Source organism: Protopterus annectens, chromosome 12.part0 (assembly GCF_019279795.1).
Source record: "Protopterus annectens isolate FY-2018-M chromosome 12.part0, PAN1.0, whole genome shotgun sequence".
Lineage (NCBI taxonomy): Eukaryota > Metazoa > Chordata > Ceratodontiformes > Protopteridae > Protopterus > Protopterus annectens.
Genome location: NC_056746.1, coordinates 1,059,290,190 through 1,059,308,862, shown reverse-complemented (window position 1 = coordinate 1,059,308,862; position 18,673 = coordinate 1,059,290,190). Strand labels below are relative to the sequence as shown.

The following is an 18,673-nucleotide window of genomic DNA, read 5'->3' as shown; positions in this document are numbered from 1 at the left end:
CTCTGAACCTTGCAACACAAGAAATCTGGAAAAAGTCAAAATGTATTGGGGGACGGGGGACAAAAGCCCAAAAAACAGAGACACATTTTAAACATTGCTTGTATAATGTTGGAAAGTTGCTAAAATAAAATGCTGTGTTACCACCATACATTCACTGCCAAGTCTTACACACAGGACCCTGTGCAAAACAGTCAGAGCAACATACCACTTTGCCAAATCAGCTGTTTTATGCGAGAGGAAGAATGAAACTTAAATGGCTACCATTTAGTGAATTCAGTTCTCACCACAGCTGTCAACCTCTTAGCACAAAACACCTGAACAAAGCCAGTAATGGGGGAATACAGCCCCCAAACATATTCAGTTAATTCAGTTCTTACCATAGCTCTCAAACTTAGCACAAAAAACCTGAATGAAGCAAATAATGGGGGAATACAGTCACAAAAATGGGGACAAATTTCAAATATCCATCTTATAAACTTACACAATTGCTAGAAAAAAAGGTTTTGTGTTGCCATGTACTTTCTGAAGAATATGACGTTTGAAATTCAAATGCTTGCCATTTTTATTTAACATTTGTTAAGCAGGAAAGTCTGACTTGGAGCAAAAGCCAATTTTCAGCAGAGGCCCAGGGAGAAATACTCCAGACACATGTCTTTGTAAGATGGGAGGACACCAGAGCACCCAGAGGAAATCCACACAAACACAGGGAGGACATGCAGACTCCACAACTAAGGCACCCCAGCCAAGAATCAAACCAGAGAAAGTACAGTTTTGTACCTACCATAAATGTAGATGTTCGAGTGTTCACCCTGCTGCAGTCATCACACTTGGGTTATCCTGCAGTCAGGCGGTCCCGCAGTCAGCCAGAGTTCCAAAGTCTTGGTCCAGCGTCGGTTGCTGTCGCTTCCTTCCTGACGTCATTGCGCCAGGGGTATACAAGAGGCATCCGACGCCATTTACTTCAGTTTTTCTTGCCCCAGATGTCAGGTGCCCCCAATAGGTAGGCAATACATATTGCTATATAAAAATATACATGTAAAACTAAAACAATACTTTCAGTCACAAGCAAATACACCACAGAGGTTGTACAGGATAGAAAGGTATGGATAAGTCCAGCTAGTTCAGAGGGGATGGAGGGAGGGTAACCTGGACTGCAGCAGGGTGAACACTCTAACATCTACATTTATGGTAGGTACAAAACTGTACTATGTTCATCGTGTTACCCTGCTGCAGTCATCAAACATGGGTTGAATCCCAAAGCTAAGGATGGGTGGTGGAGTTAAACAGGGTTAGAAGAAGCTAGTAGGCCCTGCAAAACTGCAGTGGCAAAGCCAGCTCTAGTCTTAGAATATAGAGGTAAGTGATAGTGTTTTGTGAAGGTGTGCACTGAACTCCAAGTTGCAGCTTCCAGAATATGCTTGGTTGGCACCCCCCTGAGAAAGGCTGCTGATGTAGCTGTAAGCCCTGGTGGAGTGGGGCCTAATGCTAGCAGGTGCCAGTTTCCCATGATGTGTGTAGCAGAAACGTATGCAATGTCCAATCCATTTTGAAATGGTCTGTTTTGAGATAGCTTTTCCTTGTGATCCTGCAGCATAGGCTACAAAGAGCTGGTCAGAGTTTCTGAAAGCCTTAGTTTTATCCAAGTAGTAACGTAATTGGCTGTGAATGTCCAAAGAGTGCAGGAGTCTTTCTCCTTTGTTCTGGGGATTTGGAAAAAAAGGTGGGCAAATGAATGTTTTGGTTTAGGGCCACACTGGATACCACCCTTTGGCATAAAGGAAGGGTTAGTTCATAGAGAGACTCTGTCTTGATGAAAAATGAGGAAAGGCTCCACTGCCATTAGTGCCTGTAGCTCTGAAACTCTTCTAGCTGAAGTTATTGCTAGCAGCAGGGCAGTTTTCCATGAAAGAAACTTTAAATCAGCTGAGAAAGCTGGTTCAAAGGGCAGCAGTGTAAGTTTTTCCAGAACAAAGTTGAGATCCCAAGTAGGTGTTGGTGCTCTCCTGGGCGGTCTTATGTTCTTAGCCCCTCTGAGGTACTGTCTTAGGAGTGGATGTGAAAATAAAGGAGTATCCGTGTTGTAATGAGCTGAAATTGCTGAGGCATGGATCTTAATAGATGAAAAGGAAAGTCCTTTGTGCAACATCTCAGTTAAATATTGTAGAATCTGAGGAATGTTTGGATCAAGGAGATTTTGGCCTTTAGCCTGGTTCCAGACGCAAAATCTTTTCCATTTGTCTGAATAGGTTTTCCTGGTGCTGGGCCTCCTGGCCTCCAGAATGACACCCATAACAGCTTTGGATAGAGGTGTTGGTTGATTGTTTAGGTAATTTGCCATGCAGCCAGGTTTAAAGTCTTGAGCTGGCTGTGTAGAATTTGATTGCCTCGCTGGGTGAGCAGGTGAAGAATTTGTGGTAAAATCCATGGTGGGCCATGGGCCATGTTCTTTAGAATTGGATAACAGTGCTGGCATGGCCACTCTGGTGCAATGAGCATCATATGTGACCTCTCTAATCTGACTTTCAGCAGCACCTTTGCTAGAAGAGGCAGTGGAGGAAAGGCATACACTGTTAATGTTTTCCAACGGAATGAGAGGGCGTCCACTTTCCAAGCTTGTGGGTGGAATATTTGAAGTTGGTAGTTTTGGGGGTTGGCAAACAGATCTATGTCTGGGCGTCCCCATTTTTGAGTTATCATTGCAAATACTTGTGGATCCAGTTTCCACTCGTGGGGATCCATGATGTTTCTGCTTAGGACGTCTGCCAATGTGTTTTTCTTTCCTGGCAGGAATTGTGCTTGTAGTTGAACTTGGTAAGACAGTGCTGTGTTCCACAAGGTCATTGCTTGCCTGCACAGAGGGTAGGAATGTGTGCCCCCTTGCTTGTTGATGTACCAAATTACTGTGGTATTGTCCATCTTTATTATTAGTTGTCCTGGGTGTAAGATGTCCCTGAAAGCTGTTAGGGCATTCTGTACTGCTAGCATTTCCTTTTGATTGATATGCAGATGCCTTTGATCTGTAGTCCATTTGCCCTGAATGCACTGTCCTGCCATGTGTGCTCCCCAGGCATAGTCCGATGCATCTGTTGCCATAGTTTGTCTGGCTGTGGTAATGTGAAAGGCTGACCCTTGTTGAGGTGACAAGCCTGTGCCCACCATAGAAACTCCTGATGAAGGCAGGGAATGAGTGGTATCATGGTTTCCAAGCTGTGGCTGTGCTGAGTCCATACGCTTTTCAGGTACCATTGTAATTTCCTCATATGCAGTTTTGCAAATGGTATTAGTAGTATGCAAGATGCCATGAATCCCAAGGCCTGCAGAATTTGTCTTGCAGGGAGTTGGGTCTGTTGCCATTATTTTGAAGTATTGAGTCAGCTGCTGTTGCTTGTCTGGCGTGAGATAAGCCATCTGGGCAGTTGTATTCAAGTTGGCACCCAGGAATATTATGTTTTGTGAGGGCACTAGTTTTGATTTATTTTCGTTTACTGTGTACCCTAGGCAACTTAGAAGGTGTTTGACAAATGCCAGATGTTTTAAAAGAATATCCTTGCTTTCTGCTTGAATAAGGCAGTCGGTCCAGGTATGGGCATATTTCAATTCCTCTTTGTCTGCAGTATGCAATTACTGGTGCCAAGCATTTTGTGAAGACCCTGGGCGCAGTAGATAAGCCAAAGGGAAGTGCAGAGAATTGATAATGGGTTGAACCTGCAATGAAGCGGAGGTATCTTCTGCAATTTTGTCTGATAGGGACATGCAGGTATGCCTCCTTGAGATCCAACATTACTAGCCAAGCCTTCTTGCCCAGCATGGGAAGAAGTTGCTGTAGTGTTAGCATCTTGAATTTTGGTACTTGCAGATAGGTGTTCAGAACTGAAAGATCTAGAATGGGTCTCCATGCTTTGTCCTTTCTGGGGACTAGAAAGAGTCCCGAGTAAAATCCTTGCCCTTGCTCCTGTGTAGGTACCTGTTGAATGGCTCTCATATCCATGAGAGCTGTAATTTGTTTTTGTGCCACTGCCCATTGATTTGGTGGCAGGTTTGACATTCCTTTTATCCTTGGCAAGGTATGAAAGTGGAATCTGTATCCTTGTGAGACAATGTTTAGGACCCATTTTTGTCTTTTGTGATAATGTGCCAGTTGTCTGCAAAAAGTGCTAATTTTCCTCCCAAGGGAGCTGCCAAGAGAGATTTGCTTGGTAGTTGGAGGGTTGAGTCATTGTGTTTGTCTTCTGCTAGCTTGGGTCCTGTCTTCACCTCCTTTCTGGGTTGCGGCACCCCATTGGCGAGGTTTGTAAGGACCTTATGACTGACCTCTGCCCCTTGGGCATCTGTATTTGCCCCTCTGTGGTCTGTCAGAAGCTGGAAAGGACCAGTTTTTCGTTGGCCAATTTCTGCTGAAACTAGGGGGTTGTACCTGTAAAAAATCCTTGACAATCTGCATAGACTTTGCCTTACCGTCCATTTTCTTTAAAACCTCTTCTGCTTTGACACCAAATAAGACATCCTGCTGTAAAGGTGTATCCAATAATTTTGCTTTAACATGATCAGGTAGGGTTTGTTCTTTTAAACACGCATGTCTGCGTATGACAGACCCAGTAACAGCTGCTCTACAGGAAGCTTCCAATGAATCAAATCCACATTGTAAAGTATGTTTTGCCCACCTGTTCAGCTGCATGCAACAGATCCTGCATTTCCTTGAATTTAGCCTGTTCAGAATGTGTGCTCAGTTTTTGTTTTAAATTGAGACATTACGAATTGCTGATATTTCAGCATGTGAAACTTGACAATTTAATGCTCTCATAGCCAGAGTAGCTGAGGTGTATATCTTCTTTCCCCATCTATCTAGGGCTGTGGAATCCCTTTCAGAGGGTACAGGATTTTTAGCCATAGAAGCTTTAGCCCCTTTGGGACCCTGGGAAATTGTTTCTGGGTCAGCCAGAGGGCTTTTATAAAGGAATGTGTGTGTGTCAGGTACTCTGTAATATCTGTCTGGTTTGGTTGGAGCAGGAGGTAGGGAGTCTGGATTTAGACTAGACTCTAAGTAAACATCATCCACAATATCTAAAACTGGAGAGATAGCAAGTGGTCTGTGCTGGGGTAGTAAAAGAAACTCTCGGAGCCTTTTCTTAGAATCAGAGTAGTCCTGGCCTTCCCAGTGGAAATGTTCCCTCATGGTATGTAAAGTAGTCTTCAGGGGGAGTTGCTGAGGGAATAGAGTCTTCAGCATCAGAGTCTTCATAAGGGGGAAAAGCGTAATCCTGTTCCTCAGAAGAATCTGAGGAAATAGAAACCTGGTCAAAGGAAGCATAATCCTCATCTTTTCTCGGCCTTTTATCAGGAGGGGGATGGCAACCCCTGATTAGAGTAATCAAATCTTCAGCCATCTTAAGCATCTGTTTCTTAGGCATGGGGCCTTGAACAGGAGACTGATGTACAGTCTTTTTTGGTTTTAATGGAGTTTTTAGCTTAGCATAAGATTTAATGGTGAGTGTAGTCAGTCTGAAGACACCTTCTGAAACCAAAAGCGTTTCTACTGCACTGGGATCACCATCTGCTCCGGTGTCGGAATGGCCTAATGAAGATGGTTGCGACGGCCTAGTACACTCCGCTTGAGAATCCGAAGCTGTCTGGGGTTTCATTTCCACGGTCGTCAGGGGCTGCGTAGGTGCCTCACTGAAAACCGGAGAACTGGCGAGAGGCCTAGCAGAGGCCTCTGAGTCTAGCTTGGTTCTAGGCTGCCTGTCCTTATCCTTGCGTTTTTTTATGCATGCCGGTCGTCGGCTGCTCTGATGGCATGATATAATTAATTTCCTACCAAAGTAATGTCGTGCAAAGTCAAAACGGCATTTGATAGTTCGTTTATTAAACCTAGCACAAAACAGACAACCTGTGACATCGTGGTCTGGGCCTAGGCAAGGAATACAATAAGTATGGAAGTCCTTATGAGGTATTTACTTCCCACAAGAAATGCAATTGTTAACTTTTTCTGACATCGGACTGAGGCAAGAAAAGGTTCCCCAATGGGGTACTTAGCTTTATTGAAGACTTCGGACTGAAATTAGATTCAAAAATCTCAGGTGTTGGCCGACCGGCACTTGCGAACTGCTTCTGCTTTGGGCACCGCGCGGCAAGAAAGACTGAAGAAAATGGCGTTGGATGCCTCTTGTATACCCCTGGCGCACTGACGTCCGGGAGGAAGTGACAGCAACTGAAGCCGGACCGAGACTTTGGAACTCTGGCTGACTGCGGGACCGCCTGATGGCAGGATAACCCCAAGTGTGATGACTGCAGCAGGGTAACACGATGAACATCCTGTAGCTGTTGGGCAACAATGTTACTACTGACTCTGTAAATACACAAAAATACAGAAACCACAGATTTTATGAGGACAGAACAACTATGAGGCAAAATGTGCAATTTTTTTATGAATGGTAGTGGGTAGGGAATTCAGGCTCTTGCCACCTGGGCCCAAGGTACAGGATTCAAGACTGTGTATTCTCTACTCACCACCATATAGCAATTGGGGCATTAGACACACACAGAGTCAGACAGACTCAGGCACACACACAGACGCGCGCGCACACACGCACACACAGACGCACTTCTCCTGCAGTTCCATACCAGACAGCAAGTTAGTGCAGTAAGGTCCATCCTTCCCGTAATATCCATTCAATTTAGTAAGGTCTGTTACAACGAGAGCAAGTCCATTCAGTAGAAAAGCCTACAAGGCTTGCCCTAGTTCTTCCCGCAAGAGCAAGCAAGATGGGTGCTACCCAGCCTGCAGATGTTGTAGTCTGATCTCCAGTCTATGCAGTTGTAACTGCATAGACGTCTGGGATACTGCTGCTGAATGCTGTCTTTTTAATCTGGACTGCTGGTGAGATAGTCTGCATTCTGTGCGCATGTTCCAGACTGGTTCACCAGCAGTCTGGATATCAGAAACGCCATGAGTGTGCATGAGTGATGTTCCGTGACTAGTGTTTTTTTTATTTTATTTTCTGTTATGTTTTACAGCTGGGGGGCTGCAGTCCAATAGCACGAGCCGCCCCTGGGTTTCTCCTGGTAGGTAGTGTCATTAGGTACAGTTCTAGGTGTTCTGCTGGTTTCCTAGAGGTCCATGGCTAAGCACCAAAGGGGGCAGGAGGGAGCCCCCCCACCCCTGTTTATGTTCCACATAACCAAGGTATTGTCTTGTCTTTACCAGGAGGACTCCTGGTTTCCATTATTCTTTGAAAGCAGTCAGGCCTTTTTGGATTGCCATCAATTCTTTTTAGTTGATGTGTTTGTTTTTGAACTGGGAGCCCCAGTCTATTTCTGATGCATCTGTTGTCAGAGTTCGATTCTGAGGGATGAAACTTGAAGGGAAGGTCTGGACTGAGGAAGCATGCTTGGGACCCACCAGACAAACTCTTTCTTGAAACAAGGAAGTAGTTTTATCCTGAAAGTGAGAGAGTGTGTTGGCACCACATATTTTTGAGGTACAGATGCAGTTTCCTCATATGTACTCTGGCCAGGAGGATCATAAGGATGCAGAAGACCTTGTAACCTAGGGCCTTGAAATACTCTCTGGCTGTGAGGTATTTCCTGACAAGCTTTTTAAAGTACAGAGTTAGAAAGGTAACTAAGCACAGCCTCAGCCTTATGACCAAAATGAAAGTCTTTGTCCAATGGGGCATCCAGGATAATTGACATGTTCAGAAGTGACTGCTCCTTCAGGCAGGCATGCCTTCTAATGATGGATCCTGTGGCTTCAGCCCTGCTGGAATCTTCCAGGGCATCACAGCAGCAGTGCAAGAAGCAATAGGCTACTTGAGTGCAGGAGCTGCACAAATTCACTAACTCCTTTGAGAGGGCCTTATCCCCACCGGTTTTCATTTCATCTCATCTAAAATGGTTTCTAGGTACTTCACCGTATGAAACTGGCAGTTTAAAGCCCTCATGATAGGAGTACCAGAGGTGTAGATTTTCTTTCCAAATCGGTCTAAGGCTCTGCTTTTCTTGTCTGGTGGTAAAAGATTTTTGGAAGAACTAGTTTTGCTCCCTTACAGACAAGTGTCACCACTTCAGGATCTGCCACAGAGTTCTTAAAAAGGTGTTCATTGGAACCCTGTAAAATCTGTCAGTTTTCCAAGGTGTAGGGGGATGGGAGTCTGGTTGTAAAGAGGAATCCAGAAAGAAATCATCTACCACTTCTAAGACAGGGGGACTAGCAAGGGTCTATGCTTAGGGAGATTTAAGAATTCCCCAACTGTCTTCTTGGATTGTGGGTAGTACTCAGTTTCCCATTTGAAGTGCTCCCTCAGGGTATGTAATGCTGCTACCAAAGGAAGTTTCCTCATGGGCAAGCTGAGGAAAGGCTCTCCTCAGTATCAGAATCTCCTTAAAAGCCAATAAATGTACCCTCCTCAAAAGTGGATTCATCAATACCAAAATCATCCTTAAATTCAAAGGAGTCAGAAAACTCCTGGAGTGAAGTATACTTCTTTCTTTTACTAGAGGATGGCTCAAGGGGAGGGAGGTGTCTACATCTGACCAAGGAAATCAAATACTCAGCCAAATTCACTAGGTCACTTGTGATTGGGAGCCAGTTGCACTAGGCTGCGGCAAGGTGGAAGTGGCCTAAAGATGACCTACTCATCAGGACCTAGATGAACAACCAGCTCTCGAGGGTGGTAAGCTAAGATGATCTCCTGATGATGAGAGGAATTGTCAGTTTTTGAGAGGTCATCGGAAGCCAGAACCTGTTAAGTTGTCCTGGACTCAACCGATGAGTCAAGTCCTTCGGTTTGTTAAGAAGGCAGAGGGACCCAGTGGTGCATCAGACTCCCAACAGGGAAATTGACTTCAGCTTGACTGGCGGATGACATGGTACATTAAGGCATTAACAAACTCACTAAAATGTTAAGCTAAAATCTCAGCCCTATACTTGACACTTCTGCTATTAAAGCAAGCAAAGAGCTGACAGCTAAGCAAATTGTGTTCTGAACCCAATCAAGTCCCACAAAAAGAATGAAAATCCCAGTGTGGTATCTGCTTGCCAGAATGGAAACAGTTATTAACTTTCCCTGACAGTCAAAAATCACATGAGAAGTTCCCCAATGGGGTACTTGGCTTGAGACATCTTTCTCTGGTGCACACCGACCGACACACTGACTAGCACTCTAATTTGGGTTCAGATGGCAAGAAAGAAATGAGGTCATTGTGCCCTTTATATCTAGAAGCTGTGATATTGGGCAGGGTGTCAAACTGGCTTCAGGAGAAGGAGGAGAAAATTATCCGGTAGTTGGGTCAGCCAAGGGCTTCCACAGCAGGAAATCCCAAAAGTTAGGACTGCAATAGTGAAACATGAAAATCAGCAGGCCTGTTTTGGGTAACAGCAAAAGATGCCTCCTTTAAAGCATAAGGACTACTGCAGTTAGATAAGTCTAAGCATGAGATACAAAATACAAAGGCCAAAGCATTAAACCAGCGCTACAAGGAATGTGACAGAGTAAGCTGCAGAAAAAACATGTTCCAAAAATCAGAATTCTACAGTAATTTCATTTGCATGATGTCCCTTAAACACTAACCACGAAAAAAGATAATTACGTATACTTTCCAATGATGAACTTCTGAAAGCCATCAGATGGGAAAGGTACTGACAGGATGAACATGAACAGCAGTGGAAGGAGCATTGCCGACTCTTCCCTTTCTATCACATGAGTCTATATATCACTTCACCAGACTGCAGCAATGTAATCCAGGATGCACACTACGGGAACACGTTACCTCTAATGCAAGCAAAGTTACCAGCCAAGACATGGCGCTCAGGTTTCGCAACAGGCAGTCTTGCATCTGAGAGAAGACAAATGAAATAGCTCTAGATTAATAAAACTCAATTTTTAAACAAAATCATTTTTACTCACCCTTTCTTGTCCTGCTGTATCCCATATTAAGAACTTGTGCATCTCATTCTGGTATTGCACTGTTTTTGTCATAAAAGAGGCTCTAAAACAAAAATGTTTTTTCAGTCAGCAAACTGGAAACTAGGACAAAACTCAACATTTTACAAGCAACTCAAGGTGTGCTTTTAGAACACATACATATCTCCCTTCTGAGCTTTAACAACTGTGACAGAAATGATTAACACTTCAGCCACCAATCAACTAAGTTACAAGGTTATGACAATTTCATTACTCTTCTGGTCAAAAGATTTGCGTCACCCTGAACATCCCCACTTTCATGCAAAGCTGAACTAGTATACTAGCCAAACAATTCTCTAAAGATCAATTATAATTTTTTATTTAGCCTGTGCTCTGCAACATATTTTACTGTCCTATTTTAAAGGCACAACACTGTATAATTAATTCAAAGATAAACACATTTTTTTTATAAATACTTAGTTTTTTTTCTTCACCTCACCTCTCATGCATAAAGTACAAGGTTCAATCCTATCCTTCGGCAAATGCCTGTAGAGGGTTTGCATGCTCTGAGTCTCTATGGGGTTCCTCCCACCTCCCAAAAACATACTGAGCATTTCCAGGATATGTGGGCAGCAGCACAAACTCTAGATTGTGCCCCCATATGCAGAAGAGTCATACAGACAAACTGCTTTGGGCATCTACTGTGGTGCATAGTATCCTCAAGATAGGACAACACTCATCACATACTGTGCACCTTGGCAAGGATAGCCACCTGATGGTGTAAAATATGGCTCTAGGTGATTTGGTTGCGTTGACTAATGTCACCAAATGGGCATGGGTATTTACCGATAACTGGGTCGAGGACCACCTTACTCCGACTTAAATCAGGAAACCATGTTAACAGAAAGAGAGGTGTGTGTGCCCACCATAAAACTCTTGTGTCAATAAGCTACTGGCCGTCCAATGTCTAAATGCCTCACTTGTGTTACCTGGGATAACTCTGTTGAGTGAAAGCCAATTAACCTGCCAAACATGAACTAAAAATTGCTACATTCAGTGTAAGTTCACTGACAGGATGGAGATTGGAAGTGGATGAAGTGAAAGGAAAAGGCTGGGCATCCTGTGTCTCCAGGAGACCAGACTGAAGGGCAGTGTAGCAAAGTCAACGGGCATGGGATCCAGAGACTACTATTCAAGAAGAGGATTCGCTAGAAATGGTGTGTGAATTGTGGTGAGGGAGAGGCTTTTTAGAAGACAGCAAGGGACTTCATCAGAGTAAGTGACAGACTCATAGCACTCAGACTCCAGTGTAACAATGGGGCTGTATTCATAATCTCAGCCAATACCCAGAGCAGGGCTGTGATAGTAAGGTTAAAAAAAAAAAAAAAAAGGAGTGCATTCAGATAGTAGTAGACAAACCAGGACAAAATGTATTGGTTTTCACAGTAGGTAACCTGAACATACATATTGGGACAAAGAGCAGGATATCGGACTGCCTGGGTCCACATGGGTGGGGCAACAGCAATAAAGAACAGGCCATTATAGACTTCTACCTGGGAAATGGCTTGATAGCAGACAACACATGGTTCAGAAAGTGTTTCACAAGATCACATAAAACAGTGGACATCTTTGCAACTTGGGTCTCCATACTCCTAGTAAGGAAAGGGCACTGGGGTAAAATCATAAACTGCAAAATCCCCAATGAAACAGCTGGCCCACAGCATAAACCACTGGTTACCACAGTCAGCAGCAAGCAGCGGTCAGAGAAGCCTCCAAGGCAAACAGAGACCAGGAAGCTGACTGGAGAGAAAACAACAATTCAAGGAATTACTTGGTGTTCTAGCACCTTAGGGAGGAGAAGGAGAAAATAAGTGAAGCTGAAGAAAGGCATAAAAGCAGCTGAGCCAAGTATGGAAATAAGATACCCAAGAAAAGTTGGTGGTGGAATACAGAAGCCCGGGAAGTCATCAAAAGAAGCGAATGCAGGAAAAAGTGTAAGATAGAAAAGACTGACCAAGCTGGGAAGCAAAATAGGTTGGCTAACAAAGAGGCTAAGAGAATAGTTACAATATTAAAGAAAATACAGTTGTGTACACTTACCATAAAATGTAGATGTTAGTGTATTCACTGTTGCAGTCATTACATTTGGGGTAATCTGTTGGCAGGTTGCCCTCAGTCGGCCTGAATAACAAAGTCTTGGGTCCTGTGTCAGTTGCTGCCTCCTCTTCCATGTCGTCAGGGGTATAAAACATGCAGCCAACACCATTTTATTCAGTTTTTCTTGCCCAAGATGTCAGGTGCCCCCCAAATGGGGAGCAAAAAAAAAAAAAAATTATATATATATATATATATATATATATATATATATATATATATATATATATATCTAACAAAATATGTAAATGCACTTTAGCAACATAAACTTTACCTTCATCTAAAAGCAAATACACCACAAAGGCTTTAGAATATTGTGAAGGAAAGAGAAGTTATAGAAAAGGGGGATGGTGGGTGGGTAACCCGGACTGCAACAGTGAATACACTAACAGCTACATTTATGGTAAGTGTACACAACTGTACTATGTTCTTTGTGTTTCACTGTTGCAGTCATTACATTTGGGTAGAAACCCAAAACTATGGATGGGAGGATGGAACTAAATAGCATTAAGAGCGGCTATAAGGTCCTGCAGAACTGCAGTGGCAAAGCCTGCCCTGGATTTGGAGAAGAGAGGCAAATGCTGCTTTCTGAAGGTATGAACAGACAAGTAGCAGCTTCTAGAATGTCTTTGGCTGGAACCTGAGAAAGGCTGCTGAGGTAGAGGCAACCCTGGTGGAATGTGACCAGATTCCATTGGGCACAGGTTTACCATGATGCAAGTAGCAGAAACGAATGCAGTGGCTTATCCACTTTAGAAACAGTATGCTTTGATATAGCCTTCCCCTCTGATCCTAAAGCAAATGCTACCAGTAGTTGCTCAGACTTTCTTATAGATCTGGTCCTGTTTAAGTAGAATCTTTGTTGTCTGTGTACGTCCAATGAATGCAGAATCCGCTCCCCCTTGTTCTGCAGATTGGGGTAAAATGTTGGCAGGTGAATAGTTGAGCCACACTGGGTATCACCTTAGGCATAAAGGAAGGATTGGTCTTGAAGGACACCCTGTCTGGGTAAAATGTAATAAAAGGCTCCACAGCCATGAGAGCCTGTAGTTCTGAAACCCTTCTTGCTGAAGTGACTGCCAAAAGGAAAGCTGTTTTCCAATATAAAAACTTTATATTCGCAGTAGCTACTGGTTCAAAAGGAGGCAGGGTGAGTTTTTCCAGCACAAAATTGAGGTCCCATGCAGGAGTTGGTGATCTTCTGGTAGGCCTTAAATTTTTGACCCCTCTAAGGTACTGTTTTAGCAGAGGATGAGAGAAGATGGGAGGCTTCGTGTTGTAATGAGCCGAGATGGCAGAGGCATGGATTTTTATTGAAGAGAAGGATAGGCCCTTGTCAAGCATCTCAGTCAAGTATTGTAAAATCTGAGGGATATTTGGTTTTGCTGTGTCCATTCCTTGTGCTTGGTTCCAAGCACAGAATCTCTTCCATTTATCAGCATAAGATTTTCTAGTACTAAGCCTTCTGGCTTCCAAAATGACATCCATAACAGATTTACTAAGAGGTGTTGTTTGAATAATTACATGATCAGCCATGCTGCCAGGTATAGAGTTTAGAGCAGAGTGTGCAGAATTTGATTGTTGTGCTGAGACAGTAGATGAGGTATGTGAGGCAAGTACCAAGGAGGGAGTTGAGACATATTCCTTAGAATTGGGTATCAGTGTTGGCGAGGCCAGTCCGGAGCAATTAGGATCATTGTTGGTTTTTCCTGTCTGACCTTTAGTAAGACCTTGGAGAGAAGAGGCAGAGAAGGAAAGGCGTAGACTGATAGGTTTTTCCAACTGAAGGATAGGGCATCCACTTTCCCTGCTTGTCTGTGATAAGTCCTTGTGCAGAATTTGTCCAGTTGATAATTTTGGGGAGATGCAAATAGATCTATGTCTGGGCTCCCCCATTTCTGTGTTACCATGCTGAAGACTTGTGGATCCAGTTCCCACTCGTGCAGGTCCATAAGATTTCTGCTTAGGTCATCTGCCAGAGTATTTTGTTTTCCTGGCAGGAATTGAGCTTGAAGATGTACTTGGTAAGTCAAAGCTGTGTCCCACAATGCCATGGCTAGTCTGCAAAGGGGGTAGGAATGTGTACCCCTCTGCTTGTTTATGTACCACATAACCATGGTGTTGTCCATCTTTATCAGTAGTTGTCCTGGATGAAGTAAGTCCTTGAAGGCTGTCAGAGCATTCTGAACAGCTAGCATCTCTTTCTGGTTGATACGCGGATACATTTGTTTTGGGGCCCATATGCCCTGAATGCATCTCCCCGCCAGGTGCCCCCCCCCCCCAAGCATAGTCTGATGCGTCTGTGGTTAGGGCTTGGGTAGCAGGGGGTAGAGTGAATTACAGTCCCTTGTTTTGGTGACATGTCTCTTCCCACCAAAGAAACTCCTGTTGTAGGCAGGGAATGAGAGGAATCATTGTTTCCAGACTGTCACAATGTTGACTCCATAAACATTTTAGGTATCATTGAAGTTTCCTCATATGCAGTCTTGCATACAGAATTAGTAGAATGCAGGATGCCATGAACTCCAAAGCCTGCAAAATTTGTCTTGCAGATAACTGGGTTTTTGTTGCCATCTGTTTGAAGTATATAGTCAGTTGCCTTTGTTTGTCTGGCATAAGGTAAGCAATCTGGGCAGTTGTATTCAAGCTTGCACCCAGGAATGTAATTTTTTGAAAGGGTACCAGTTGTGATTTATTTTCGTTTATTGTGTACCCTAGGCATGTTAGAAGCCTTTTTACAAACGCCAGATGTTGAAGAATGTCCTTGTTCTCTGCTTGAATGAGAGAGTCGTCCAAGTAAGGATAGATTTGTATGCTTCTTTGTCTGCAAAATGCAATTACTTGTGCCAGGCACTTTGTAAAGACCCTGGGTGCAGTAGATAAGCCAATGGACAGTGCAGAGAATTGGTAATGCATAAAACCTGCCTTGAAGTGGAGGTATCTTCTGCAGGATTCCCTTATTGGGATATGCAGGTATGCCTCTTAAGTCTAAAGTCACTAACCAAGCGTTCTTGCCCAGCATAGGCAGGAGCTGTTGTAAAGTCAGCATTTTGAATTTTGGAATGTCCAGGAACGTGTTCAAAATCGGTAAGTCCAGTATTGGAAGCCAGGCATTGTCTTTTCGGGGTAGCAGGAAAGTACAGTTGTGTACACTTACCACAAATGTAGATGTTAGAGTGTCTTCACTGTTGCAGTCATCACTGTAGGGTTCTTTCTGCCGGCAGGCAGCCCTCTGTCAGCCAAAGTCTGGGTCCGGCGTCGGCTGTTCAGTCATGCTCCCTGACGACAGAGCGCCAGGAGTACAAAGCTGCCAGCCGACGCCATGTTCTCCAGTTTTTCTTGCCCCAGATGTCAGGTGCCCAAAAGTGAAGGCTAATAGTAAAACAAAAATGTAACATGCAACAAACCCCATACCCTGTAGCAAATACACCTCAGAAGAAGGGTGAAGTAGGAAACCACACTAATGCAAGTATAAGAGGGGACAGGAGGGTGGGTAACCCAGACTGCAACAGTGAAGACACTAACATCTACATTTATGGTAAGTGTACACAACTGTACTATGTTCATAGTGTTTCACTGTTGTAGTCATCACTGTAGGGTTGAATCCCATAGCTGAGATAAAGGGTGGCGGTTATAGAGAAGAAGAGGCGGCTGGAAGGCCCTGCAAGACTGCAGAAGCAAAGCCTGCCCTAGACTTAGAGTAAAGAGGGAGATTATAGTGCTTAGAGAGGGAGATTATAGTGCTTAGAGAAAGTATGCACTGAACTCCAAGTTGCAGCTTCCAAAATATCTTTGGTAGGGACTCCCCTGAGAAAGGCAGCTGAAGTAGCAGCAGCTCTGGTAGAGAGAGTCCTAATTTTTCCTGGGATTTGCTTTCCTTGATGAGAGTAACAAAATCGGATTCCATGAGCAATCCATTTAGAAATGGTCTGTTTTGAAATAGCTTTGCCTTGGGAATTTGTTGCATAAGAAAAACAGTTGCTGTGTTTTCCTGATATCCTTGGTTCTGTCCAGGTAAAAACGAAGTTGCCTATGTACATCCAAGGAATGCAAGATCTTTTCCCCCTTATTTTGTGGATTAGTGAAAAAAGTTGGCAGGTGAATAGCTTGATTTAAAGTCACTTTGGAAACCACTTTAGGCATGAAAGTAGGATTAGTCCTTAAAGACACCCTATCTTGGTGCAAAATAATATAAGGTTCCACAGCCATGAGTGCTTGTAACTCCGAGACTCTCCTGGCTGAAGTCAAAGCCAGTAGGATAGCTGTCTTCCATGATAAATACTTAATATCAGATGTGGCAGCAGGCTCAAAAGGAGGCAGAGTGAGTTTTTCCAGAACATAGTCGAGGTCCCAGGCAGGTATGAGGGGTGTCCTAGGGGGTCTTAAATTCTTTGCTCCTCTGAGATATTGTTTCAGAAGTGGATGCGAAAAGATTGGAGGATCTGTATTGTAATGTGCAGAGATAGCCGAGGCATGTATTATGGAGGAGAAGGATAAACCCTTATGTAGCATGTCTGTCAGGTAAAGTAAAATCAGTGGGATATTAGGAATGAGAGGATCCGAATCCTGAGCATGCATCCAGGTGTAAAATCTCTTTCATTTACCTGCATAAGATTTTCTAGTGCTAGGCCGTCTGGCTTCTAAGATGACATCCATGACCTGTTTGGGAAGGGTAGGATTAATCAGACCCTGAATTCGCCAGGCTGCCAGGCTGAGAGTTTTGATACGAGTGCAAAACCTGGCCCTGGTGTTGGGACAAAAGATTTGGAATCCGAGGTAAAATCCAAGGAGGCTCCTGGATCATCAGTGTTGAGTACCAAAATTGATGAGGCCAATTTGGGGCCAGTAAAATCATTTTGGGTTTGTCCTGCTTGACCTTTAATAACACCCGTGGAAGAAGAGGTAATGGAGGAAAGGCATACCCCAAGAGGTTTCTCCAACTGAATGAAAGTGCACCCACTTTCCATGCTAGTTTGTGAAATTTCCTTGTGCAAAAAATATGTAACTGGTGGTTGAGGGGGGATGCAAATAGATCCATGTCCGGGCAGCCCCAGGCATCTGTAATCATCTTGAATATTTGGGTGTCTAGCATCCATTCGTGTGGGTCTGACAGGTTCCTGCTCAGGCTGTCTGCCAGAATATTTCGTTTTCCTGGCAGGAACTGAGCTCGTAGATCCACGTTGCAAGCTAGAGCTGTGTTCCATAGAGTCATGGCTAGTCTGCAAAGGGGGTAGGAGTGTGAACCCCCTTGCTTATTTATGTACCACATAACTGTGGTGCTGTCTGTTCGTATCAGTAGTTGTCCTGGTTGCAGAAGATCCCGGAAAGCCAAGAGGGCATTCTGTACAGCTAACCTCTCTTTAAAATTGATATGTAGGTGCTTCTGATCCTCTGTCCAAAAACCTTGCAGGCCTTTCCCCTGCAAGTGGGCTCCCCATGCGTAATCAGAGGCGTCCGTGGTTAATACTTGGCTGGCTGGAGGCAGACTGAAGGCTTTCCCTTTGTTGTGAAGACATGCCATGGTCCACCAATGGAATTCCTTTTGTAGGCAAGGCAAGACAGCAATCTGTGTGTCTAGACTGTGGCAATGCTGGGACCATACACTTTTTAGGTACCATTGTATTTTTCCTCATATGTAGTCTTGCATTTGGTATGAGAAGGATGCAGGATGCCATGTAACCCAAAGCCTGCAGGAATTTCCTTGCAGTTAGCTGAGACATTAAGGTCAAGGTTTTGAAAGCTGAAGCCAGCTGTAGTTGTTTCTCAGATGTCAGGAATGCCATCAGAGTTGTTGTGTTTAGAAGAGCACCCAGAAAAGTTGTGTTTAGAAGAGCACCCAGAAAAGTTGTGTTTAGAAGAGCACCCAGAAAAGTTATCTGTTGTGTGGGTGTCAAATTTGACTTTATGTTCCCAGTGAATCCCAGGTACTAGAGTAGATTTTGAACAAATTCCAGGTGCTGGAGTAAGACATCCTTGCTGTCTGGTTGAATAAGGCAGTCGTCCAGATAAGGGTAAATTTGAATTCCCTTGAGTCTGCAATAAGCTACTACTGGTGCCAGGCACTTGAAGACCCTGGGCGCAGTAGACAAGCCAAAGGGCAGCGCAGAGAATTGGTAATGTTTCGAGCCGGCCTCGAACCCGAGGTATTTTCTGCACTCCTGTCTGATAGGGATGTGTAGGTAAGCCTCCTTTAAAATCCAATGTCACCATCCATGCATTTTTGCTCAACATTGGCAGGAGCTGCTGCAGAGTAAGCATCTTTAACTTTGGTATCTCCAGGAAAGTATTTAAGACTGACAGATCCAGGATGGGTCTCCATGAATTTTGTTTTCTGGGAACTAGAAAGAGCCTTGAGTAAAAGCCTTGCCCCATCAGTGATTGTGGAACCAGTTCTATGGCCCTCACAGCCATGAGGGATCCCACCTGGTTTAATGCCTCTGCCCACTGGTGTTTTGGTAGGTCTGGCCATCCGTTTGGTCTTGGCAAGGTATGAAAGTGGAATTTGTAACCTCATGAAACTACATCCAGAAACCACTTGTCTTGGGTTATGAAAGTCCAATTTTGTTGAAAAAGAGAGAGTTTTCCTCCCAGAGGGGCTTCCAGGAGAGAAGTTCCTG

General features: G+C 44.1%; 1 protein-coding gene across 1 annotated transcript in view; it reads right to left on the bottom strand.

Annotated features, from left to right (window-relative positions):
* The window catches only part of RAB22A (RAB22A, member RAS oncogene family), a 596,809-nt gene that overhangs the window by 444,465 nt on the left and 133,671 nt on the right, over positions 1 to 18,673 (bottom strand). Inside the window, exon 3 of the mRNA XM_044090072.1 lies at positions 9,906 to 9,987. Within this exon, the coding sequence (XP_043946007.1) occupies positions 9,906 to 9,987 (82 nt within the window). The remainder of the gene's footprint in view (positions 1 to 9,905; positions 9,988 to 18,673) is intronic.